The sequence below is a fragment of the Branchiostoma lanceolatum genome, chromosome 4, assembly GCF_035083965.1.
Source record: "Branchiostoma lanceolatum isolate klBraLanc5 chromosome 4, klBraLanc5.hap2, whole genome shotgun sequence".
Classification (NCBI taxonomy): Eukaryota; Metazoa; Chordata; class Leptocardii; order Amphioxiformes; family Branchiostomatidae; genus Branchiostoma; species Branchiostoma lanceolatum.
Window position 1 is genome coordinate 31,473,831 of NC_089725.1, and position 26,181 is coordinate 31,500,011.

Here is a 26,181-nt window from a genome sequence, read left to right on the forward strand (position 1 = left end):
AATAAATTTAGTATATTATACCTCCGTAACAGTGGTGTCTTCTGTTGACCTTTATGCTGCTACCAATCCAGTTTGTATCAGCGCCATTTTGAAAATTGCGCGAAACACGTTTTGAGCACAATTTGAATGAATTCCCGGTGAAAACGGAAATTGGGCCGGTATTCAAACATTTCGCGAACTTACCGCATCAGGTACATGTGTGGGTTGTATTTTCCAAAAAGCTGCCGTAATATTTATCCAGTCGAAATGCACAGAAATGATCAATTTTACCTCGATGTACAAACGCTTGCCATGTGAAGAAAATTATACTTGACTTCGCGTCAAACCATGGATTTTCTAACAAAGATAAAACATTCTGGTTTTCTTTATTATCATCCTATCCAGTTGAGTCCACATAAATTTGATAACTGCGTGAAAAAAGGAAGATTTTGAACCCGGCGTGCGGTGGCGATGCGGCTTCTACCGGCGCGCCGTGACCGTTACCGACAGTGTTACTGTACTCGCGGGACCAAAAATCGTCTGGCCGCGACCGCGTTGGACAGGTGGCCGCTATAGCCTAATTCTTAATGCTTATGTCAATGGGAAAAATCCAAGGGACCGACTAAAAGTGACCACTATGGGCAGGTGGCCGCTATGCAAAGGTGACCGCTAATACAGGTTTGACTGTACATGACTATATATTGTAACAATTACACTGGTTTCGAAAATATTTTGTGCTTAGAATTGTAGGATAGATTAGCCTTGTAGTATTGTTGATTTCATGCCATACATTGTACCATGTACGATTGTTGAGCAATAAAGTTCACTTCACTTCACTATTAGTGACGTCACTACCAAACAGCTTTCAACCAATCAGAGGATTGCCACAAGCTGGTCTTGTGGAAATCTGCAAAGGTCGCTGGCAAGCTATCAGCCAATCAATTAGCATCTTACATCGCTACTTTGGGTTCAGAACGAAATAACGGCTGTTTGTGCCAAATAAGGCTAACTCATAAATTAGTTATGAGCAACTGTCAGTAACCTCGCCAATAGTTTAAACCTTGGGCCAGAAGAGCAGGGCTAATTCTGGAAGGGTTTGCCGGGCGATTCAGCCCTGCCGGAGGAGGGTGAATGTAGTATGCAGAATAGAAAGGATGATGAAACAGGAACCACTAACTTTTTAGTGTGTTTCAAAAAGTATGAACGTGTTGTTCTCTTTCAGGGATAGGTGTATTCTTGACAGATTTAACTACTAGTATGACGTCCAACACGATGTAAGATGGAGCTTACCCTAATTTTTTCACCAAACAGCACTGATCCGTCCAGTGTTCCTTAAAATTTAGTATGCAAAGTAGAAATAATGATGAAACAGGTCCAGCTAACTTGAATGTTGTTCTCTTTCATTGGTTGGTGTATTCTTGACAGATTAAAATCTATGACTTCCAACACTTTGTAAAATGGAGCTTACCCAGCAAATGTTTTTACCAAACAGCACTGATCTTTGTCAAGGAATGAGAAAGCATGTTTTTGTCGGTACCTCTTCATATTAAGAATACCTATCACTGTAGTAACTAAGCGTGTGCGCTTACCAGTCTCGTCTCTGTGTTGCAGAGTGGAGTTTTATCTGGTGTGCATGTTCACGTTCGACTTCATCATGCTCATCATTCAAGAAGCCATTTCCATGGTAGGTCTTCATTTCACAAGAAAGTAATACAGTAAATGCAAATGTTTTGCAGGGGCTTAATTTCGCACTAGAAGGTTTTCGCTTTGTTTTGAACCTGTGGTTGAAACCAATACATGTATGTTGAAACAACACTACTACAGTAACTACAATTGTAGTAATACATTGGAAACTTATTGACCAAAGCTTTATCTTTTGTGGTTGATACAATTCTGTAATACCTTGGGAATGCAATGGAAACACATATTCACAGTGTCATGAATTTGCTTTGGGGAGGTCACAACAAAAACTGCGGAAGTACAGCTGCTACTGTAAACATTTCAAGATTTACAGTAACCACGTCTTGTTTTGCGTCTATCCCACAGAGGTTAGCTCAGCCGTTCCGGTGCTTGCGGGCAGGCATGCTTCTCTGTAAGGCCAAGAACGTGGGGCACATCTTCGACGTCCTGCTGTCCATCATTATCAAACTGGGGAAGGTAGGGAGCTTCTGGCTTATCTACAGTGTTCACATTCAATGTGCAGTATACTGTATACAGTCAAACCTGTACTAGTGGCCACCTCTACATAAGGACCACTGGCCATTGATGTACATGAACGGTCAAACCTGTACAAGTGACCAGTTTTGCATAAGGACCACCTGGCCATTGTGACCACCTTTTCATGGTTCCTTCGATGATTTTCCCCATTGACCCAAGCATTAAGAATCTTGTCTATAGTGGCCACCTGTTAACTGTACATGTATAAATATGCCCTCTGTTGGTCTCACATACACTTACACATGTAGGTCACATCTGTAAGCTGACTCAGTAAGACACACAAAACGTGCACTGTTGAGGAGTTCTAACTTGACTTTATTGATTAAAAGTTGGGACAAAAATAATTTTAGCTAATATAGTGTCAATATAGTTTTCTCATTCCTTTCTTTGTTGTATCCACCCATCATTATGTGTGTTTCCCTGTGCGCAGGTGTTTGTGATCATCCTGGTGTTCATCCTGACCTTCAGCGCCATCGGTGTGCACATCTTCATGGAGGCGTACCACGACAACTGCACCACCGATGCAACAACTACCATCATGTAGGTCTTCTTCTTCAGTCGAACTCGAATCTAAATTCTTTGATTTAATCAAACTTTAGCAAAATCAACATGGCAGTTATGTACTTTGCAGAATAAAACTGCCAGAACTTTCTGAACACTGCAGCTGTGAAAATGTTACTGATTCAGATATGTTACCTGATATCTCCTAATAGTATATGGCATTAACCACAGCCATTGCTACTGTCCCTTGCAGGTGTCTTTATTTTTGACAGTCACATATAGTTAAACTTGAATGTGCGGACTCACCCCCATCTGAAACTGGTTTAACTTACCACCACTACGACCACTTTTAACCGATTTAACATGTCACCGTCTCCCCTTGTATTTTGCAGTACTTGTACAGACAACGTCACAGACGTTTATACAGGGTAAGTTTTCATATTTTTGTGTACTGTTGTTAGTCACCAAACAGGGATAGCAGCTGTTGTACTATGTAGTTTTCATCAATGACAGTATGATCAAAACTAGCTTGTAAATCTCAGATGTGTATGCTTGATCTTTGTCAGTTGTTGAAATAAAGTAGATTTAATTTCCGCTTGATTTATGATACTTACAGGTTTAGTATCTTTTTTTGTCAAAAAACTAGTTTAGGCAGATGAATTTCAACTTGCTCTTTTTCCCCCCAGAGTGTTTGACCAGATCGGGACCAGTTCTCTGCAGCTGTTCGTGCTCCTGTCAACAGAAAACTACCCGGTTGGTGATCTTTGGATATCTCGTTGCTGAAACAAAAAAGTTGCTCGTAGATTTTTGCAACGTGCTTGGAGTTGAGTGTAGCAAGCAGTTTAATATACCCTGGTTTGTGCCAATCTCTGTTTATTTTGCAAGTAGAAAATCTTATAGTGTAAGTACAATTCAATATCTTGGTTGTCGGAAACCCTCCAGCAAGTTCTTTAAGTTTTACCAGGTTGAAAAAAATGGAAATGCATTGAATTAGAGCATTATTCAGTATTCAACCCCAAATGAAATACATTGAAACCTGTACTCGTCCGTACTCACCATTTTGGCCACTTTTTGTTGGTCCCTTAGATTGATTGAGATGATTGAGACTCAAGCATTAAGAATTCTGTCTGTATGAAAAGAGAAGCCAACTGTTATCTGTGGCCATGTTCCTCATGTCCCTTGAGTGGTCACTATAGACAGGTCAGTCTGCACATATAGCAGTGCATCAATATATAATTTTTATTATCTTTTTCAGGACTTCATGATGCAGGCCTTTGACAAGGACAATGCAGCGTTCCTGTACTTTGGGATCTTCCTGTATGTCGGGGTGTACTTCTTAGCAGCCATTCTGCTGGCCATCATCGTGGATAGTTACTGGTACGTTATGTTGCATTGTTGAGGACCCTTTTATCGTCATGCAACAATCTAACGTGTCACTATAATTTTTTACATATCAGTGAAATATCATTGATAAACTGTGTTATACATATAACCGGGGAGACTTTGTTACACCTCATTCATTATTCACATGCTGTAAGTTAAGTTAAGCTTTAGCATTGGTTTTATTTTTGCGGTTTTCGAGGAGACCGCAAATTCACGACACTGCGAATATGTCTCTCTTACATACATTGTAACTACTGTACTACGGAATTATTTCAGACATAAATTTGATACACCAAACCTTTTCCCTCCTGAGGCGAAATAAAACCAACGTAAAAGTAAAATGAAATTAAATGCATTTACAGTTACTGTAGTGTAAATGCAGAAATGTTTGCAGTGGTTTAATCTTCGCGGTTTTTGCATTTTTTTTGTGGTAAGCTCTTGTCGGAAACTTAAAACCACTGGGAACACTCCATTTTCTTCCGACCGCGAAATCAAAACCATGCAAAATTTACAATACCTCCATTTCCTCCCCTTCCCTAGGGAGTTCTCTAAGAAGCACGTGAAACGGGAGCGCTCACGGGAGCGCGCGGAGCTGGGGAAGGCGTGGAACCTGCTGGACCCCCTCGGGGAGGGGCAGCTGGCGATCAACGATGAGAGACTGCTCACGCTCTTCGGGATACTCAAGCCAAATGTATGTGTACACATACTGCCTACATGTATATTATACATACTTAATTCATTCATACACATATTTGTATTGTATACATCAAAAGAGCCTTCTCACAGTCTTTGGGATACTCAAGCCAAATGTACGTACACGCTGCCTTCATGACACAATGTATGTATATATTATGCACATGCACATCAGTAGACACTGATCACACTCTTCAGGATACTCAAGCCAAAAGCATGACATGCTGTCTACATGTGTACATTTTCACATTTATTCATGCATGCATGCACGCACACACTCACACATACACACATACACACACACACACACACACACACACACACACACACACACACACAAACACACACACACACACACACACACACACACACACACACACACACACACACACACACCACTCTCTCTCTACATAAATACCACCAGGCCAATGTGACCACTTTTTGGTTGTCTCTTAGATTATTTTTATTGGTCTCCTGACTGGTCTTCTTGGGCAGGTTTGAATGTATCAAACATAATCTGCCAGAACTGTCCGAAGTAAAATCAATCGTATCTCCCCTGCCCATCTCCAGAACACGGACGAGGAGAACCGAGAGCTGATTAACGAGATCGACCAGGACAGCGACGGGTTTGTGGATGCCTTTGACTGGACCACCGGCCTCAACGACGCACTGTCATTCGAGTTCGAGGAGTCTGACGTGCAGGAATTCACAGTGAGTTCTTTAGGCCTGGGTTACTGGAATAGTTAGTTAAAAGTTAAAATCCTCCCACACCATAAGGTGTATAGGGCGGAGCCCACCTCCGTTTTGTGGCCCTGGGCCACACTGTGGTGCAATCACTGTAGCAGGGGGCTAGTCCACTGGCAGTGGAGTGTGTTTAACTTCCACACTGTTTCAGAAGTATGTACCATTTTTATAAAGTCTTTGGTATGACTCAATGCGCCTCTTATCCAGAAGTGTCCTACCCGGGCGCGGACTCGAGCCTTCTGGCTCCTCATAATTTGAACCAGATGTGACAGAGGCGCAGACCACTACACCACAGGGACACCCCCACTAGAAGAGTTACTAGACAACAATTTGGAAGTCCTTTACAAACAACCCGTACATAATCACCTACCACTTCCTCAGGGGAATACTAACTGGTTCAGCTTTGGACTTTGATGAGGGGGAATGGCAACACAGTGACATGTTTGGGACCAGATACTTCACACTGTAGCAGCGACACCTAGCTGCAGTGTGAAGTAAAACCAGTCATTATTGCCCTGAGGGCGGTCGATTATATATATGTACTGGTTGTGTGCAAAGAACTTTTTATCCGGTGATTCACCAACCGGATGAAACTATGTCTTCGAGTTCAAGGAGTTGGATGTGGAGGAAGATACATTCAGATTGGGGCTTGGGCTTGGGTTAAGGTAGCAGAACACACACTATTTATCTGCAACAAGCAGAATATGACTTTCACGACTTTGAGTTTTCAAAGTTTATCAAACTGCTATTTATGAGTTGCAGAGTCTGACCCTTTTTTTGTCTTCGCAGAGAATCCACGGAACATGCTTCACCTTTGTGATTGATGTCTTCAAGAGAGTTGCACAGGTAAACCTTTCTTCTTGCTTACTTTGTGCTGGCATTATATGTTTACCTTAAAGGCGACCTGCATGGGGGGTACAAGTACTGTCAATATATTTAATGCCAGATTAAGAAAGGCAGTATTACATTTTGTACATGTACGTTAAATTCATCAGGCTGACTTCTCTTAACGCTGAATTCAGGCACCAACTGAGCTTTGCATTTTGTACATAGAATGCACCGATTGAGCAGTCTGACTACGAATTACTTTGTATTAGAATAGCTGATTACGTTCTAAGTAAAAGGGCATGCAGGTGCCCACTTTAAATTTAACTGCCCTGTACATGTATTTGTCATGTGTTTGTTGTCACTTCACTTAAAATGTTTAGGCTATGAGTTGCATGGCTTTAGTTTAGTTTACTTTAGGCATGGCCGTTTTGGATCATGTGTGAACCCGCACGTGTGGCACAAACAAAGACGACAATACAGACAAAGGGGAGAAATGGCCATGTATCATTGAGCACGTTTGCTTGTGCCTGGCTTTTGTAAATGACGTAAATGAAAGGTTGCCTTTATTGAGTGTGTTGATTTACTACCGTTTCTATTGTTCATCAGCGTCATCTAAGTTCAAATGGTGGGACAAATTAGCAACGGCTTGTGACGTCACAAAAAGGACTCCTAGTAGCAATACTAGCTAATGTGTGTGTGTGTGGGGGGGGGGTGCAATGGGGGAGTCCTTTCTATGACGTCATGACCCATTGCTAATTTGTTCCTCCAAAGAGCCAACAGTAGACAATTGATTTAAAGATTAGATGTTTTCCAAATAGAATTTTTACGTGAGCGACTATCATAGTAATTTCACTGGCACTTTGAACTTTGAAATGAATATTTGACCAAAGCTTCTGTCCCATTCATTTTGGAACAGTTCAACCCAAGGAAGACAAAAGCTTTTGGTGGAAGATTTGTTTTGATGAGTCTTTAGATTTTCAAGAAATTGAATGGAGAAGATGATGTTGCTTCAGGCATTTTGTATTGTTTGCTGTGCTTGTTTCAGCTTTGCTCCATTGCATCCTTGTTGTTTAACATGTTTTACACTGTTTGCTTGTTCCAGTCCACGGTGTTCTCCATCTTCATCCTGGTGCTGATCGGGATCCACTGCATCCTCTTCTGCGTGCGCTGGCACAGGATGACCCTCGCTGATGAACTTATCGTGCAAGGTGAGGAGTTTGTCTTTTTCTGATACACTTCCTTAAGTTGTAGTCATTCCCACATTCATACAGTGTATAGGGAGGCACCCATCTCCATATCTAGAGCCCTTGGGCTGATATAGCTGCAGCGGAGGACTAGTACACTGGTAGTGAAATGCTTCCTAAGATTATACAATGTATAATGCTCGACATGACTGTAAAGCCTGCGTATCATAGAAGGAAAGTAGTTCACCCAACAAGTCTGCAAGCTCTAAAGGACACGTTTTGGCTGTAATCCCGCCGGTGTATTCTCAAACACTGCATGATTTTTAGAGATCAGTCAATGTTCCATGCTCCTTGCAGCCCTGTCCAATATGATAGGGAAGATTTTCAATCGAAAAGTACATTTTTGAGTGTGTACGTTCTACTCCAGTTGCTGTGATTTTACAATCGATGATCTTCTAGCAATCAAGTTCTGCCGAAGGTTGTTGACAGCGTAATGCTAGCTCCATTCATTCATTCAGTCACTCACTGATTGACTGACTCTGTTACTCATCGACCTGCTTATTCAACAGCTGAATAATTCCTTATTTTCTCCCCCCAGCGATCAGATCGGCCATCATGTTCCTGTTCCTGGTGGAGATCGTCATCAGGTTCATCGGCCTGGGGAGGAAGATGCTGGATCCACTGGAGCTGGCAGATATGCTCATGGTGGTCATAGCCATTGTGGGGAACGTCGTCTGGTACGTTTGTTTGTCTGTTTGTAGGATGATACTGTATCCACTGTTATTGGTCCACACAGCCTGGGTATATGATAATTGTTCTGACTTGATACATAATTGTGACAGAAAAAATTGTCCCATTGTGTCTTCCTCAGTCTTGCTCTTCATACATCCAGCGATCCCAGCACTAATCTTGTTCACTATTTCCACTGCCTCCAGCTGGTAGTGTGTTCCTGTGTATCATTCCTGTCTGTCTTATACTGAAAGCCTGTCTTCTTAGTACAAACTTTGCCAACATAAGCTTGAGCTTGTAGCAGTGGCCATGTGTTGATAGTTGTGCTTCCCCCTGCAGGTACGTGGTGGTGTATGTGAACCAGAGCCATGTGCTGGTGTATCGTGGGTGGTGCGTCGTCGTGTCCTCGATGGCCGTCTTCATCAGGCTGGGATTCAACTCCTCACAGGTCTGTTTGTTCGTTTGTTGTTTGTTTCTTAAGCATATACAGTAAACCAACTTCAGGCATAAGTTTTGTACAATAAGTACAAGCTGCATAAGACCAGTTTAGTTAGTTTTGATCCATCCACACTAGGAAGGACCCCCTATACTCTTTCTTATAATGGTGGTGGGATCTTTAACGTGCTCGAGGTTTCATCATCATCATCTTGGCGTGAGAATGTCACGGATGGCCATAACCCTCCTCCTCCTGTCCTCCCTGTCCTCCATTGCTCTTGGCAGAACTTCTGGTGTGCATCCTGCATCCTCACACAGCTGCTCGAGGCTTGGCTGTCCTCAAATGAGGAGAAAATGTATTAGGTTTATACTACATTGTAGGTCCTCCTCTTTTTACACACTACATGACTGTATGTTCATAAAAGTAACAGTAGTCAAACTGATAGTCATAAGAATACAAACTAAAGTAAAGTTTAACATGGGTATTGCTACGTTACCGTAATTTTAGTTATTTCTACATGTATATATACTTACAGATCAGTACATGAAGTCACTAAATGTTCCATCCTTTGCACATGCATTTGTTTCTGTTGCCTGTTTTGTTGACAATGTTGATGTTTGTGTCCCATGTACAGACCAAGAAAGCGTTTATGCTGTTCATGAAGATCTACCCCGTCATGTTTGACCTTCTGCTGCTGGTCTTCATCATCATGTGAGTAGCACAAGCTCCTCCTTACATTCCGTTACTGTACATGAATGGGGTGTCCCTGTGGTGTAGTGGTCTGCGCCTCTGCTACTCTGCCACATCTGGTTCCAATTACTTGGACCAGAAGGACTGGGGTTCAAGCCCCAGGTAGGACACCTCTGGACAAGAGGCGCATTGAGTCATACCAAAGACTTTATGAAAATGGTACATACTTATGAAACAGTATGGAAGTTAAACATACTTCACTGCCAGTGGACTAGCCCCCTGCTGCAGTGATTGCACCACAGTGTGGCCCCAGGGCTATGAAACGATGGGCACCGCCCTATACATCAATTATGGTGTGGGAGATTTCAACTAACTGTACATGAACATATCATTAGATTTGCCTAAAGAGAGCAGTAGTTAGTGTTGTTTTGAGCTATTAGTGTCTAACAGATACCGGAAGTCTCCTGCTTTGGGCCCTTGGCACATAGAGTAGGATTAGTCATCCAATCACAACACTAAAGAAACTCATAGAAACAGAAACTAACTTAGAAGGACACAAACTTCTCTCAACAATGAAGGACAAGCAGATCTGGAGAATAAACTGCACCTCGTAATGAGGATGAACAATGATGATGATGATGATGAGTGTCTAACACTCACCTACCCATATCCCACTACAGACTTTTAGATTTGGTTAACTTGCGCAGGCCTTATCTAGTAGTGTTTGTGGACTTCATACTTTATGGTACATACGACTTCCTCTGCTTAGCATTTATGACACTGATGAGTAAGAGTTTGGGAGTTGGACACACACCACTACCAGTGGACTATCCCCCTACTGTAATAACCTGTGTGGCCTAGGGATATAAAAACAGGGATGGGCACTACCCCTAACACTAAAGGGTGTTGGAAGGATTTTAACTATCTTTGAATGTTGTTTCCCCAGCTACATGTATTCCACACTCGGGATGGAAATCTTCTTCCGAAAGGATCCAAACACAATCAACATGGAGTACGAGACATCGCTGTGGGACTACAAGTGTGGTCTCGGCTTCCAAACCTTCCTGTATGTAAAAGTCTTGGAAGATCTTAGGTGTAAAAAACTAAACCAAGCCAAACCTTAGGACAACATATGTAGTGGATCATTATATATACATGTAATTGTAAGATGTGTTGCTTAAATTTTCTGTTCTAGTATCCACTGCCTTGCATCAGTGACTGGGAGGGTAGTAGACGCTACAATGTACCTGTAACGACTGACCATTTCCAAATCATATCTATAGTTGCTTGTCAATGAGTAACTGTTACCTTGTGTATGTTGTTACTTCAGGATCTGTAACCTTCATCGACATTCATACTTTCACTCTTATATTATTTCCATAGGTGTTCCCTTGCTGTTGTGTTTCAAGTTGTGACCACCAGTAACTGGCATGAAATCATGAATGCAGTAAGTACCATTAATCAGTTGACGTTCATGGGGCTTAAATTCGCGGAAGGAGGGGAAAGGAGGCATTCATAATGTCTTAAGTTTGCTGTTGATTGAACTGTTAGTAGTAGTACAGTGTAAGACATAACATTATGTTCATGGTGTAATGAGTGAAAAAATAAGCCTGTTATAATGAACATGAGTATTAGTATTTTTGTTAGCCTCACAATTCATCCTTGCAGCTGCTGGAATGCCTTTTAATCTTGTGAACGATTAAGAAACAGTTAACATCATTTACATCATTGTTATGTTATTCTTTTCTTCAGGCCATTATCAACACCAACCATGCATCGCTCCTCTACTTTGTCAGCTGCTACATTGTGGTGAACCTGGTGGTTATGAAGTAAGTTTCCTGTTAGTTTCATAAAGACAATATGCTACAGATGTAGCAGAGCACTACTGACAGTAGCTTTTTCTCATCATTTTCTTGCTACAATGCTTCTTGTCACTTGTGGATTGGTAGAATGCCAGTTTGGTTGTGTTAACACGGCTACTTTTACACAAATTCTGGCTGGCAATTGGCTACACCAATTCAATTTGCTAGTTCTCAGATTTTAGATAAATGCTGATTTTTTAGAAGTACAACATCAACATGAGTCTGAGGAAAGTCTGTAACTTTGTATACCGATAAACAGTATCAGCGTGTGAATGTGGCCTGTTTTCTTCTTATCCGAGTACCAAGAAGATAAATTGGTGTAGCCTTAGTGATGTATTTAGCAATGCTTGTTTCTTTGCTTGCAAATATCTTTCTTTTGACTTACTAAAACCTTGAATGTTCCCTTCCAGCCTGTTTGTTGCTATCGCCATCGAAGCCTTCAACAAGTTGGGAAAGAACGATGATGATGACATTGGGCAGCTCCAGAAGGAAAAGGTACTGCAAATTCATTTATTATTGCAGGACTCAATTGTGCAGAAGAAGGGGAGATGAGATATTTGTGCTGTTTCAAGTTTGCGGGTTGAAATAATTCTGTAGTACAGTGGTAATGCATTGCAGACACCTACTCACAGTGTCATAAATTTGCAATGGGGAGGACACTGCAGAAACTGAAAATAAGAACTGTCAAGATTTACAGCATCTCATTTAACTCAGTTTGCAGGTTTGGCTGATTCTATTTGTCTCCATGCAACAGTCTTTACATAAACGTAAAGAAGTTAAACAACAATTTAAGAGTTTGATATTGTCAGGGCTGAAAAATGGACTAAAAAATAGGTGTGTTTTATTTGTATATGATTGGATTTTTCTGTCTTCCAGACCACCTTTGCTGATACCGCCAAGAACTTCCTAAACGCAGTGTTTGAGAGCACCAGGGTGAGTAACACAGACACTTCCAGTCTACATTTTTAGGGTAGAAGTTATTATAAACATTCATTTTGAGAAAGTTAAAATCCTAAAAACAGTTATTAATATATTGTGGGGTCGTTTGGCATAACGGCAGGGGTTTGGGCCCAGAACCCAGCAGTCCCGGGTTCAAATTATAGACAATCCTTTTGAGAAAGTTAAAATCCTAAAAACGATATTAGTATGATCATGATTGTGTCTAAAGTGTAAGACGAGAACTTGAGACATTGGTAGCTCCTTTGATACATTTTCTCTCTCGATTCATCCTTCCACTGTTTTGTCTCCCGAACTTTCCCAACACAGAAGAAGAAGAAGGACCACATGGTATAACAAACTTGTCATATTGTTAGGGTCCAAGGTGTAACATACTTTGTCAGACTGAACTAACCAAAGACTTTTTAACATGCAAATGTACATGTGTATATGACATTGAGATTTGACAAATTTTACTGAAATCCAACAATATTAATATCACCTCTTTCTTAGATTCTGCATTTTCATAGTGTGGATGATGTCATACAAAGAATTATCAATTTGAACTATTTGGTCAATCTTCATCTGATATTTACAATTTTTATTTTCTTATTAGGCATTTTTCTTTTTGTTCAGAATAAGCTATGTTAAACATTTCGAAGATAATCATATCTCTTTTATCTCATTTGTCATATATATTTAATACTAAAATCATTTTTTGTAAGTATTTAAGTAAATATATAAAGATACATGTATGAAATACTACTTCACAGATGGAGAGCAGATTTTGGGATATATTTAATACTAAAATCATTTTTTGTAAGTTTTTAAGTAAATATATAAAGATACATGTATGAAATACTACTTCACAGATGGAGAGCAGATTTTGGGGGCTCTACGTCAAGGTCTAACTAATTAACACACTAATTATGTTGGGTCAGAGGTCATGGTCGTTACAGCTACTCAAGTTTATTTGAAGTATTTTACAAAAATTCACACAATGCTTTCGATGTTTATCTTTGCTTTTGATGTGCACCTCTTAGTGTTTTCTGATCCTTATTGCTTATGTGTAGGATTAGTTACTGTAGTAGAGTAGATGTAGATGTAGAATGTTATTTCTCCACCAGACTCTTTGTACGATTGTGTCGGTCAGGCCAGATGAATCCTCTGGCAGATTTTCTCCCTTCTGCGGCCAACCTTATCATCCATTTCTGTCTAACATTGAATGAATAATGCAAATCAGGCTCCCAAACTTTGACGGCTTCTGATGTCACGATTCAAACCTGAGATTTTGATAGCCTCTGTTTCAGTTTTCCCCAACAAATATTCAGTTTTCTTTTAGCTGCAGGGATTCTGATGGCTGTTGAGATCTGTCCCATACGGACAGAAAAAAATATGTTCAAATGCATGGGGCTACAATGAAGGCTACGATTTTGAGGTGCTAGATTTAATCAGCCATAAATGTAGTCTGGTGGAGACTAACATGTACTGCTCTCATGTGTTTGTTTGTGTTTGTGCGATTCTCTCCCTTTTGACTTTCAGAACGAGGCCCCGCCCTCTTCAGGCCGGAGAGGGTCTATAGCTCACTCTGCCAATGCCTCTCGAGCCTCTACTCCTAGAACCTCCAGTCGACAGGTAGTCATGTCTGGGGGGAAACCCACTCTTCTATACTCCTGGGGGACTGTTGGATAAGGAGGACACTTCCACCAGATATAAAGTGAAATTTATTTGATTATAATGTACGAGCCGCTTTTCTTTGTAAAAATTGATGGCAACATCAGGCTCTGATGAACTGACTAAAAACAAAAAACAAAACAAAAAAAAAACAAGCAGGCTAATGATGTAACATTATTATAGTGTGTTTTATTATTATGTTCTTTTGGCACTTGTTATCAAAAGCGCTGAAGAAAAGAATTGAAAGAAATACTGTCTCTGAGACTCAGGATATGGGCTTGGCTGTCATCTTTCTACTAATAATAAAATGAAAATGAGGACACAAAACAAAATCTGAAAAAAAAGATAAATCAAATGATTGGTCTTAAACCTACTGCAATAGATTACTGCGAGAGTTATCAAAGAAAACAGATTCATTCACTATATAGACATGAAACATCAGAAGTCTTATTTGCGTGGTGTCTTCCATATCCAGCCATCCCCCGCACAGTGGGTCCCTCCCATTACATTACCAACTGGATTTGGGGTTAACAGACGTTTTGGGGGTCCTTAACCCATTTACCTGGTACCAAGGAGTGAGAAGAGGGTTAAAAAGAGTGACTTTTTGCCCCCCATTTTGGGTGAGGACCCCCAAAACGTCCGGTTAAGCCCAAATCCAGTTGGTAGTGGTAGATATCCTCCATTTCTGCTCAGCCATATCACTGCTTACTGCTGCCATCGCTTACTCCATTCCACACGCTCCGTTGATATCAGGGAACACTTCCAAGCAGACTGTTTCTGGCTGGTTTAACGTGTGGTTTATAGAGACAAAAAATAACAGACAAAGTAGAAAGCCCGACAAAAACGCCTAAAAACACATCAAAAACCAACCAGAACCACTCCTGTGCTTGGAGAGTAGGGAAAAATGGCCATTTTAGATTTGAAAACTTTGCAACAAATTCGATAGTGGAATATTTTCAAATGTATATGTGACTAATAAACATACTCCGGTTTAGAAGAAAACCTGAAAAAATGTTGTAAAACTTTCCTGTTCAATGTATCTTCAAAGAATACTTGAAATGTTTGGTCTCCAAAGCGGTGTCATTGAAATTTTGAGAGATAACTTTTGAATGTAAAGTGTCCAATGTAAAAGGTTCTTTTTACTTGGACTGTGGGCAAATCTGTGCAACTACAAGGTGTATTCATTGAAGAAGTACCAAACAAACTAACTCTAACTTGTAATGGTGAAAGCACACCGGAGCTAGAATAGGGTGGATCCGTACCATGCTAGACCTCACTGCTCCTTGCTGCACTACACACTTGCTATAAATCCAGCCAGACAAGTTCACTGATCATCAGCACTTCCACATCATGGTGAAAATAACATCATCACCTCATCACCCGTCCATCCACATGCACTAGTAGTCCACTGTGTTCTGCTGCTGCAGTGGTCTGAACATGTCCACATGCACTGGTGCCGGGAAAAGTGCCACTGATCATCAGCACTGCCACGTCATGGTGAAATAAGATCAACATCACCTCCTCACCCGTCCATACATGCACAGGTGCCGGGGAAAGTGCCACACATGGTAGACAGAAACATCAGCGTGTTTGACTATCTTGCACTGCTACATCATGGGAAAATAACATCAATATCACCTCATCACCCATCCATCCATCCATCCGCATGCACTGGTGCCGGGAAAGTGCCACACGTGTTTGTTTGTTTTTTGACAGAAACATCAGCGTGTTTGACTTTGTTTTTTGTTTCCTCAGAGCCAGAACAAGCTGGAGGACGGACTACCCAAACCCAACCTCGAGGTCCTGAGAAAACCGTCGTTAAGACCCACGACTGCACCTCCTGAAGACAGTGTAAGTGTCTCTTATAGATGCCTAGAAATCTCTGAAGAGTCAGACATTTCAATATCATCCACTGTCTTTCATCAGCTACTGAGAATGAGTCTGAAGACAAATGTTACTGAAACGTCTAATGTAATGTTCTTCATGTTCTTCATGGATGTCTTACCTTCATTGATTTAGAAGAAAAAAGGAAAAGATTCACTTCCACTGTCACTTTCTCCACGTTCACTTTCTCCACTTTCACTTTTTCCACTTTCACTTTTTCCACTTTCCCTTTTTTCACTTTCATTTGTTCGACAAAGACTGTTGTTATGACATCCCTGTATCTCAGGATGAGGAGAAAGATGAGGACCTGTCTGGTCTGTCTAAAGAGGAGAAGATGCAGAGGAGGATGAAGAACAGGAAGAGGAACAAGAGGAAACAGGCCATGCTGGGGAAGCTGCGCGCCATCCAGGCCTTCGAGGCAAGAATCAACTCCAACGAACTTGACCTCAAAGTTGGGGATGAAGTTGAAGCATTAGAAAAGGTAAACTGAGACCAGAGTTTCGTTTCTGTTTCTATGCCAAAAAACACTTTTCCAATTCCCTCACAACGGTAGAAAATTTGTCAGCTTTACCTCATGTCAATCAGCTGTTTCTAAATTCTGGGTTATTTTTAAAAATATTAATTCTACCTACGATAAGTTTGTTTCTGTCTTTGTCAATAGTGTGCTGTTCAAATAATTAATGAGTCATAATTTCATGCTGAATGAATTGTTTTGTTCCACAGAAAGGTGACTGGTACAAGGGAAGGAAACACGACAAAGTGGGCTGGTTCCCCGGTGAGTCGTACCAATTTCTATGTCAACAATCCTGGCAACACTAACTTAATGGTAGATTCAGGAAGAATTGTTGTTTTTCATCTGGGAAAAATGTCGCCCAACTCATTTTTATTACTTTACAACAACATTTCCATTCTATGTCCGCACACATGGTTCTCACGTGTTTGTCACTGTCCGCTTCTATTTCCGCCTACGTCCTCGCAGTGTCCGTGACTTCCATTATTGTCTCGACTTCAAGGAGCGAGGTCACACGCGGGCCAGCTGCCTGCTCTTTTTCATCTGTGTCCATGTCCCCATAAGTCTGTATATATACCGTAAATTTACATTCACCTAAAACTCCCTCATATATACACGCTTTACATCACCATCCAAATGATGATTATAATCCACTTATAACATGTCGGGGCTTGTACAAGCTTGCATTACAAAACTGGTTTGTTATTAATTATGCCATGAGACAGATGACCCGATATGTGTTGACAAACAAAAAAACAAAAACAAATCCCTATCTTGTCCCCAGTGACCCATGTGGAGGAGTTTGGCAGACAGAGTAGCCTGGACTCCAGTAAGAGTGTGGAGGAGCCTCCTGAGCAGCCTGCGACCCGGCCTAGGTCTGGAGCTGTACAAGTGGAGCCTGCACCGCCCCCGGCACCCAAGATCGAGGTATGAAAGTATAGTCGTTACTTAAAGAATGTTTTTTATTGGTCAGAAATTACCCGCGATGGCAGCCTTTCTAGTGCTGATGAATTAATGCAGGGTTGGTACAGGTTTCACATAATACACAGTCAACATATACATATACATATCTTATCCACACTTGCATTATGTGGAACTGTCGCAAGGGTCTGGGCGGATGCCATTCGGCGCCACCAGATGACCTCAATACGACCTTCCCCAACCGAAATCAGGTACCATTTACACCTGGGTGGAGTGAGGAAAGTTGTGTAAAGTGCCTTTCCCAAGGGCACAAGATCGGTGACATGACAGGATTCCAACTCGGGACCTCCTGGTTCTGAGCCGAACGCTCTGCCGTTGTGCCACACGACCCCATTTACTAAGTCTTCTGTAAATAGTTTCATCAGGATGGTAAATAACTGGGAGAACCAGTCAGTATTGCCCTGAGGAAGGTGACAGACGGTCACTGAAACATTGGCCAAAAGGTACACTTTGGTTGAATGTGTGAAAATAACTTTTTTATCGGATCCACTATAAGTCTTACTAGTTTCATCAGGCTGGTAAATCTCTTGTAGACCCAGTCAGTATTTGTCTTCATACAAAAAACTAATCATGTATACCGTATATTTCCAGTCAGAGTAAAGTCCATCCATATCTTCTTTTGATAAAGCATGCTATCCTTACCAGTAACACTCTTAGCAAAAACATCACCTTGGGGACATTAAAGAATCCATCACACCTATCTTATTTTATTTTATTTTATTTTATTTTATTTTATTTTATTTTATTTTATTTTATTTTATTTTATTTTATTTTATTTTATTTTATTTTATTCAAATTGCTACAGGCAATACATGACCACCCAGGCAGCAGTGGCTGATTTTGGGCGTCTGACACAGCACATACAATTACAATGTTGAAAACTACGCATATATACAAGATTATCTCTCCATCTAATACAGTTAGTAGCTGTTTCACAATTTGAACTGCATAAGCCCACCTATCACTATCACTTGACTGAAGTTTGAGGCTTCCAGAGAACCTCCTGTTTCAGTTGTTGTACTGTTTCTCCCAGACCCCCAGGAACAGTGTTACCACGCTCACCCCCCGGAACAGTGTGTCTGAACCACCCAGGCTCTCCGTGGATCATGGGTGAGCTTGGATTTATTGATTTACCAGAGTTTACCAGTGTGCCAAAGAATTTGTAAATACTGTACGTCCAAGGCGGTGGAAGATGAAACACATTTTATTTCCAAGTGTATATTTAACAGTGACGAAAGAACCGAATTATTTAAACAAGTTATCACGAAATATCCCTACTTTTGCACATTCACGGATGAACAAAAAGCTACCTTTCTCTTGAAATCACAGAACCCACAAATACTAGAAAAAGTGGGACTTTTCGTCTTCCACTGCTTCCAAAAAAGAAGTCAAATCCAGCTAATTTAGATATAGCCAACAATTGTATATAGTACCGGTAACCTATTGTTACAGCAAAGCCAGACACAGTTTACTGACGCATGTATGTTTTTCCTATGTTTTTATCATGTATTTGCAATTAGCCAACGGGCATGAACTTGCAATAAACTTCTCTGTAATTGATTTTTCATTCATTGGTTCGACTGACATACAGCCAAGGTTGACCAACTAACTAATAGTTAAATGTATACTTCAGGGCTAGCCTTATAGAATTAGAGTGTGTCTTGTTTATATTGTATTGTTTGTATGTGACTTTTATGTATCCAGGGCCTCTTTGCAAGCAGTGCACTGTCACTGAGAGCCACCCTGGTAAAATAAAACATAAAGAAAGAAATAGGAGATGATATAAGATGCATGGACATATCTACATATGTGTACCCTTACTAATTGCATATGAAAATTTGGTGGCTAAAGCCATTATTATAGCTAGTTTGACTATATAACATTCATTTTACACGTGCCGTCTCCTTGAATTTTTCAGAACCCCGTTCGACAGGTGAGTTTGTCAACACAACCTGGAACATCCTCGTTTAAATCCAGACCGTGTACTTTGCCTGGGTCATCTTAACGTTTAAACAAACCCACCAACTCCTTAACCCTCTCCCTGCTGTTTAACCCTGTAACCAACACAAATGTGGTGTGAAAAGGCTACTTCAGCAAGGGGAAGGTTATAACATCAATGGCATGGCATGGTAAAACCTACAGATATACACTAATAGTTATCATAACTAACCTGGTTGAGTTGAACCACCACAGGGATCTATGGAGTCACACCTTTTCTCCTACTAACCATCATTAACTTATCAATACTAACCTAGGTTTGTTTGACTAACACAGCCAGTTGAAGTGGTTACATCCCCTCTAGCACTAACCATCAGTAACACTAACACTAACCCATTTCACTCCACATCTACAGGAAGCCTAACAACATCAGCCCCCATCTTTCCACTAACCATTGCCCCGTCTGACATTGTGACAGCGTACTCACAGTTTCCTTGTTTCACCCTTTCAGACCTCGTCTGAAGAAAAAGAAGAGTAACTCCGAGTGGAGGAGAAGCATCCTGGGAGACATGACTGTCATGAACCCAGAGGAGGTCAGTGCACATGCTTAGATTAAATCTAGATCTAGCCTGTGTAAAGCTTCTGCCACACATTCAGGACCTTCCCATGACTTTGGTGCTTGGTTAGGAGCAGCCAGGAATCCATTGTACTCTAGCTCCAGTTTGCTCCTCTGATCGCCTCCAAGCAGAAGACGACTTTGTTGACAGATAATTTTTAAAGACAAGTAGGCAACCCCCATGAACAAAGAAAAACAGAATGAAATAGAAATGCTATAAGAAACCAACCTGCCATATTCTGTATGTATGTATGATGGCAGACCTACAGTAGAGAAATGCCAGACTTTGTATGGTGCACAATATGACAAAACTTAGAAGAAAAAAATTAATGTACCAACCACAAAGTTCTGAAGTTGTATACAACATCTCCTGTACTGCTGCTCTTTTGGTTTGATGCTAATCATAATGCTGTTTTTTCTCTAGCATCCTAAGATTTCCTGTTAAAACAAGTTATTCCTAGAACATTTAAATATTGACATGTGTATAAATGTGACATCTTATTGATCCAATATTGATTTCAGATGAAAGAGCTGAACAAGATTGTAAAAGGAGGGATAAGGATGTCTTCCAGGAGGAACAGGAACAGCGTAAGGCTTCCTTTCTTTTTAGAAAAAAAAACAAAACATTGATCGATTTGTTTTAAGTTCAAACATTTTGTTCCAAGTACATGAGAAAGAATGCCAAAAATGATGTTTAGTTTTCTTTGCTAGAATTTTTGTTCTAAACGATGTTATTGATTTGTTACAGATTGGAAGGAAGACAACAGTGTCATCCATGTCATCGTAAGTAGCTTTTTGTGTCAAAGGAACAGACAGATTGTAGGGAAGTAAAAATGACAAAAATACACTGGGAGGATCATGCATGCACACACAGACACACACAGACACACACACACACACACACATACAGACAATTCCACAAAACCAATTCCACAAACTATTGCACCAATTGAGTTCTATTCTGATTTGTGCTTGACTTTCATTCTTCTCTCTTCTAATGCAACGTTAGCAACATTTCGCTTTTTATGACTGTTGAAAAGCTATGTTTTTCTGCCCACAGGGATGATGGGATACAGGAAGAGCCAGAGGAAGAGGAGGAGGAAGGTATGTCTTTCAAGTTGATGGACAAAATTGCTGTCTTGACCAAATCTCAAACCCTTGGCCTCAGAAATGATATTATGGAAAACGCTTCAACTTTCTTCCTACACAAAATTTTTGAGCTGTTCTCTGGTCTTCCTCAGAATAACTGAGGACCCAGATCCTCAGCATAAGACCCTTTCCGGAAATGTGATGTGAGGTCAAAGGTTTTTGGAAGTCTGTAGCGGCCCCTGTCTCAACCACCTTTGACCCTGTGCTAACATCACACTTACAGAAAGTGAAGGTCCTCAGTTATTCTGATGTGGAAGATCAAAGAACTACAAAATGTAGTCACTGACGAAAGACAGCGGATACTGTCTGAAACATCTGTTTCCATATTTTATCCAGTTGCTTGAGTAACTGTCATTTGGTATAACTGGTTGAACTGGTAGTGAGTTCAGTACAGATGAACTTTCATGATAACTCATAGCATTGAACGTTGTTTGCTGCATTCCAGAAAACCCGATGTTCCTGTCCACGTACCCGTCAATCAACACCACCAGCAGCCAGATGAACTCGGGGAAGTCCGGATCGCCCCCGACCACGCCCGCGCGGAAGTTAACCCCTCAGGTGTCGCTACAAGCTCCACAGGTGAGCTACAAAATGACTAGTGGATGTACCAACTACTAAGTATCCAATACCAGGTCAGAAAAGAACAAGGAATAGTCATGCCTTCAAGTACTAGAATTACCATCTTGAAGCTGATTTTTGCTTTTCCCTCAAACTGTCATTGGGTGGAATAGGTCACCATCAAGTTCAGTAGTGGCATCTTCATTAGATAGCTTTAAACAACACTTGCAGCTAGATGTGCAATGGTTAGATGTGACAGGTTGTTCAGTGTCATATAACCAGCTGCTTCTGCGCCGCGTGCCTGCAAAGCTGGTGTGTTATGCTATAGGATAGATACAGATGATACTGCAATATCTGCAGTAGGAAAGGGAGCTACTAGTGGGTTACTGTTTGCTTACTTGTCTGTCAAAATCTTGAAGTCATGTCAAAGACGTCTTAAACCTGACCCTCCCTGCAGGTGATTGTTGAACCTGACCAGCCGAAGCTTCCTGAGGTCATTGAGGAGGAGGAGGAAGAAGTGGAAGAAGAAACACCCAGAAACTGTAAGACATTTCTCAAGACATTGTGCATTAAGGTTTTAGACTAAAGGATAGAGAGTCTGTCTCCAAAATTAAAAATACCCTTGAGTTGCTGGCGATTTTTTCAATTTGGCAACTAGCATCAACCAGCACAGCCAAATCTCATCGAGTACAGTATGTGATAGGGGCTTAAGGACCAGAGTCCTTTATTTCTTTTTTTTTTCCTTCCCAGCGGCCTTGTTAGGCGTGTCCGGCGGCCCCAAACCTCCCCCCAAGAAGAACAAGTCGGGCGAGATGCCTGACTGGGCCAAGAAGTTTGTCCAGGAGAAGAACCTGACGGTGGAGACGGATCTCAAGACGGCAGACCTCGAGGACGGGTCATCTGAGGACGAGTGAGTCAGCTGTTTCTTCTCCCTAGAATTAAACATTCAAATTTTGAAATGTTCGCAGTGGTTTTATTTTCGTGGTAACCTCTCTACCACAAATTCATGACACTGCCAAAATGCATTTCTATTGTACTACTTCTTCAGTTTCAATTAGTTCATCCTCTGTGGGGTGACACCTCTCTCCACAGGTTCCTGTCAAGCATGACAGAGCGGAGTTCATACAGAATTGTTTTGATTGCGGACTTCGAACAGAGAATATCGCTTTCCTCTTTTTACTGATGAATTAAGTCCCCGCAAAAATAGATGAATTTAGATTACTACACATGGGTATTGAAATAAAGCCTGAAAGGTTTTTTTCTTGAATATACTGCATACAAAGCCTGAAAATTGTCTCAGCACACCCAGCTTCTTGGAACCAAAAAGTTGAATTCCTGGAAAATGGATTTTTCCTGAGTCTTTATTTGCAAGCATTATGGCAGGATGGACCTTATCCTGTAGTCAAAAAGTATGTCTGCAATTTCTTGCACTTTTCTTGGCAGGAGTAAGTTATGTTTCCTTACTAAGATCTTATAGAACTTACTTAAAATTTATAACGAGTACATTTAGAGTTTGTGTCTAACCAGTTTTATCCTCGTGTGTTCCAGAAGGTCGAGTGTGAAGCTCGATGTGGGCCTGACAATACCTGGAGCAGTGAACGACCAGGAGGCAGAGTCAGAAGTATAGCAGGACGCAAAACACACCTGGAGTTGGGAGTAATAGTAGTTTAAAGTAGTAGTTTCCAATGTTTGATTATACTGTTGTGGGGGTCCCTGACACAGGGGTGGGCAGCAGTTGGCTAGTCAATGTGTTTCCAGCCGGCTTTAGATGAAACCAGTCATCGGTTCCCCAGTTTCTCAAAATATAACTTTGATCTCAAAGACTGAACATTTGAGGTCAACACTACATGTGTGAAATCCTTACCTTTTTCTTCCAACTACAACTTTTGTGAAACATGTATGTGGCTTTACAAGTACAATATGTGAATTAGCATTTGGGTAAAATGTGGCATTCCCCACTTTTTCAGAACATCTCTGGGTATAAAAGTTTACTTCTCTGTTTACAGAACAACTAACTACTAAGTGATGGTTCAGGTATATTATCCTGGCTAGTAAGTGATATTTCCCCAGATGACTATGAACAGTGGTGGTTGGGTTCTGGTAGGCTAATCAATGATTGCCACAACTTTGGTGCTTAATGACTGGGAAAATGTTTCGTACCTTTTCTAGATGTTTTTTATGTGATAAATCATGAACATTTGTTCAAAGATGTGCAAGCTGTGATTAAGGCTATTTTTGGAAGATGAATTCTAGAATACTCAAATGATAAAAACATCATACCACTTTCTCATTACGGCATGTATCAGAAAGTAGGTTTCAAGTTCCTTCTGTACATGAGTACCGGCATGTACGTAACGACATTTCAAAGGTAACAGTTGAAAAAAGCTTCTCAAAAATCTAATTTTGATACCTGTATCTCCCCTATCTTCTCAATTCCCTAGCATATTAGTGTGTTTTTTGTGGTGTTAGCATTCGAGTAGTGTAGTGTTGCATCTTGTCAACGATACAAACTAAGCTCAACAGTTGTCAAAATCAGTGCACAGATTAAGATTGTTCATTTATATTTGGTGCCTGATATTATTTGGGAATTATCATCAGATGTTACTTGTCAATGAGTGTCCCATGGCCATGCCAATTTATTTTCTTGGTTCTCAGTCATTCTTAAGAAAACTTCACTGAGCAGTAAGGATGAAAAGAGGGGATGAAGGAAAACTTGAAGGCACCAAGACTTCTCCTCAAAATCTGTTTTTATGTTGATATCCAGATCAGCATTTTTTGTTCAAATCCGAGAAACAACGAAACAACAAATCAAAATTTGCGTGGTGTAAGTCTACATTTGCTCAAAGTCCAAGTGCAGTAACATGTATGCAGTGTGTACACAACTCGCTCCACAACAGAATTTCCTGGGTAGGATTCAAGAAATGATATTTTTGTAATGGCCTCAGGAATTTATTCAGTCCTATATTGTATTGGGATATCTTTGTACACTTATATGATGTTAAAGTCCTTTACAATTTGGAAGTTACTGTACAGTATTGGGTACACAGGACTATTAATGAAATAATCAAATCTAGTTTTCTAACCTAGACTAAAAAAATGTAGGTTTGACATGTTCACCCTTTGAACATTATCATGGATCCAAAGGCAGTTGTTTTTTAAACGATGGTGATTGTAATTTTTATAAATCTGACTAATGTGTATATATGGTGTAAATATATATTTATATATATTTTTATGATGTAAATATACTGGAAATGATGACAAAATGCTGGAAATGATGATGAATTACTTGTACATATTTCAATACTTTCTGAATAAACTGTGGACCAAATAAAACGCTGAGAATCGCTCTTCTGTTCCTTTGCACTTTTTTAGTTAATATTACTGTATTAAAATGTAAATGCTAAGAAACTGTTTTTTTCTTTCTACTTTTTAAAATTATCTCTTTTTATGGCTGTTAGCAAATACCCATCGCTTAGAATTTGTTGAGAAGCAAGGAACTGTGATACCCTTTATATTGATAATAATGATAGTTTTTACAGGCAAATCAATCTATCTATCTTTCGGCCATCGGCCGGGACTTAACAAGTACATACATCACTCTTGTTAGCCTCAATGTAACTTAGCTGTTAGATTATGTTGTAAAATTATGCAAATTTCTATCATCTATATGTAACTCTGCAGTATATCAATCATGCAAATTATGCCCTCACTTGATTGAAGACACAGCCTTGTGGTCTTGTGGTTAGGATAGTCCATACTACTTTCATGTAAGGATATAGTCCTACAATGAAATGCAACATAATGTTACTGACATAAAAAATATCGTAAGTAATCCATGCACAATGTTCTGCTGTCCACAAACAAATTAGCAAACCCACACATACACAAACAGCACAGAAAACATAACCTTCGTGCCAAAGGTAATCATTAACCAATCATCAAGAAGGTAACAAGTTGATCCCCCTTTATATGTAACGTAGTGGAATAGACTTTCAATCCAAGATGGTGGAAGGGTAAAGTACACATCAAACTTTACCTCTAAAGCTGTTTGAGATTTGCAGATATTTTTGGGAGATCTCAGGTAGAAAAGTCAGTCTACAGACTTGTAAGTATTTTTTTAGATTTATCAGAAATGTGGGCTTTGTGGGTAACTTTGTGCTGAAAGACTTTGATTGGAAAGCTAATTTTCAGTAATGATCAAATTTCTGGTGAAACTGGTCACTAAGGCTGCAGGCTAGGATGTCTGGGCACTGCAAGTTTCTGCTACTAGTTTTAGGTCGTTTGGCTGATCAACTCTGAATGGACAGGTATGCAAAATGATGATGGGATATATATTAGGCATAAAAATAAATCATTCTGGTGACTGGCATGTATAATTATACTATGTGTATACCTTTTAGTAACCAATATTTTTTCTTTATTACTCAGCAATGTTTCATTCACTAAAGGAGTAATATGTACATATTCATGTATATGTCAACTATTTTTAAATTTGAACATTGATTTTTACTTCATGATGTAGCTTCGAAGCAATGTATACATGCATTTGTCTGGTTCTTGTGTTAATCATACACATGTCTGTCTCTAGAGATGGAGCAAAATTTCTTACTGAAGGTTTTCTTATACCAGGTTTGCTCGGCAATCTTGTGGAAGGGTCTATGGCAACGTTTTACTTAGAATGGCTG

At 40.3% G+C, this 26,181-nt stretch overlaps 1 protein-coding gene across 1 annotated transcript in view; it reads left to right on the forward strand.

Moving 5' to 3' along the window:
* LOC136432071 (probable voltage-dependent N-type calcium channel subunit alpha-1B) overlaps positions 1–24,175 on the forward strand; it is a 44,046-nt gene extending 19,871 nt beyond the window's left edge. The window contains exons 6-38 of the mRNA XM_066423089.1: positions 1,591–1,663; positions 2,026–2,136; positions 2,627–2,736; positions 3,090–3,125; positions 3,384–3,450; positions 3,953–4,074; positions 4,621–4,771; positions 5,344–5,484; positions 6,307–6,363; positions 7,448–7,553; positions 8,128–8,266; positions 8,598–8,706; positions 9,329–9,405; positions 10,331–10,450; positions 10,768–10,831; positions 11,137–11,213; positions 11,657–11,741; positions 12,123–12,179; positions 13,725–13,817; positions 15,612–15,707; positions 16,027–16,221; positions 16,464–16,515; positions 17,036–17,178; positions 18,266–18,342; positions 19,151–19,165; positions 19,682–19,763; positions 20,309–20,374; positions 20,535–20,569; positions 20,847–20,890; positions 21,381–21,514; positions 21,951–22,035; positions 22,244–22,403; positions 23,042–24,175. Coding sequence (XP_066279186.1) covers positions 1,591–1,663; positions 2,026–2,136; positions 2,627–2,736; positions 3,090–3,125; positions 3,384–3,450; positions 3,953–4,074; positions 4,621–4,771; positions 5,344–5,484; positions 6,307–6,363; positions 7,448–7,553; positions 8,128–8,266; positions 8,598–8,706; positions 9,329–9,405; positions 10,331–10,450; positions 10,768–10,831; positions 11,137–11,213; positions 11,657–11,741; positions 12,123–12,179; positions 13,725–13,817; positions 15,612–15,707; positions 16,027–16,221; positions 16,464–16,515; positions 17,036–17,178; positions 18,266–18,342; positions 19,151–19,165; positions 19,682–19,763; positions 20,309–20,374; positions 20,535–20,569; positions 20,847–20,890; positions 21,381–21,514; positions 21,951–22,035; positions 22,244–22,403; positions 23,042–23,120 — 3,058 coding nt within the window. The 3' untranslated portion in view covers positions 23,121–24,175. The remainder of the gene's footprint in view (positions 1–1,590; positions 1,664–2,025; positions 2,137–2,626; positions 2,737–3,089; positions 3,126–3,383; positions 3,451–3,952; positions 4,075–4,620; positions 4,772–5,343; positions 5,485–6,306; positions 6,364–7,447; positions 7,554–8,127; positions 8,267–8,597; positions 8,707–9,328; positions 9,406–10,330; positions 10,451–10,767; positions 10,832–11,136; positions 11,214–11,656; positions 11,742–12,122; positions 12,180–13,724; positions 13,818–15,611; positions 15,708–16,026; positions 16,222–16,463; positions 16,516–17,035; positions 17,179–18,265; positions 18,343–19,150; positions 19,166–19,681; positions 19,764–20,308; positions 20,375–20,534; positions 20,570–20,846; positions 20,891–21,380; positions 21,515–21,950; positions 22,036–22,243; positions 22,404–23,041) is intronic.
* Positions 24,176–26,181: the final 2,006 nt, after the last annotated feature.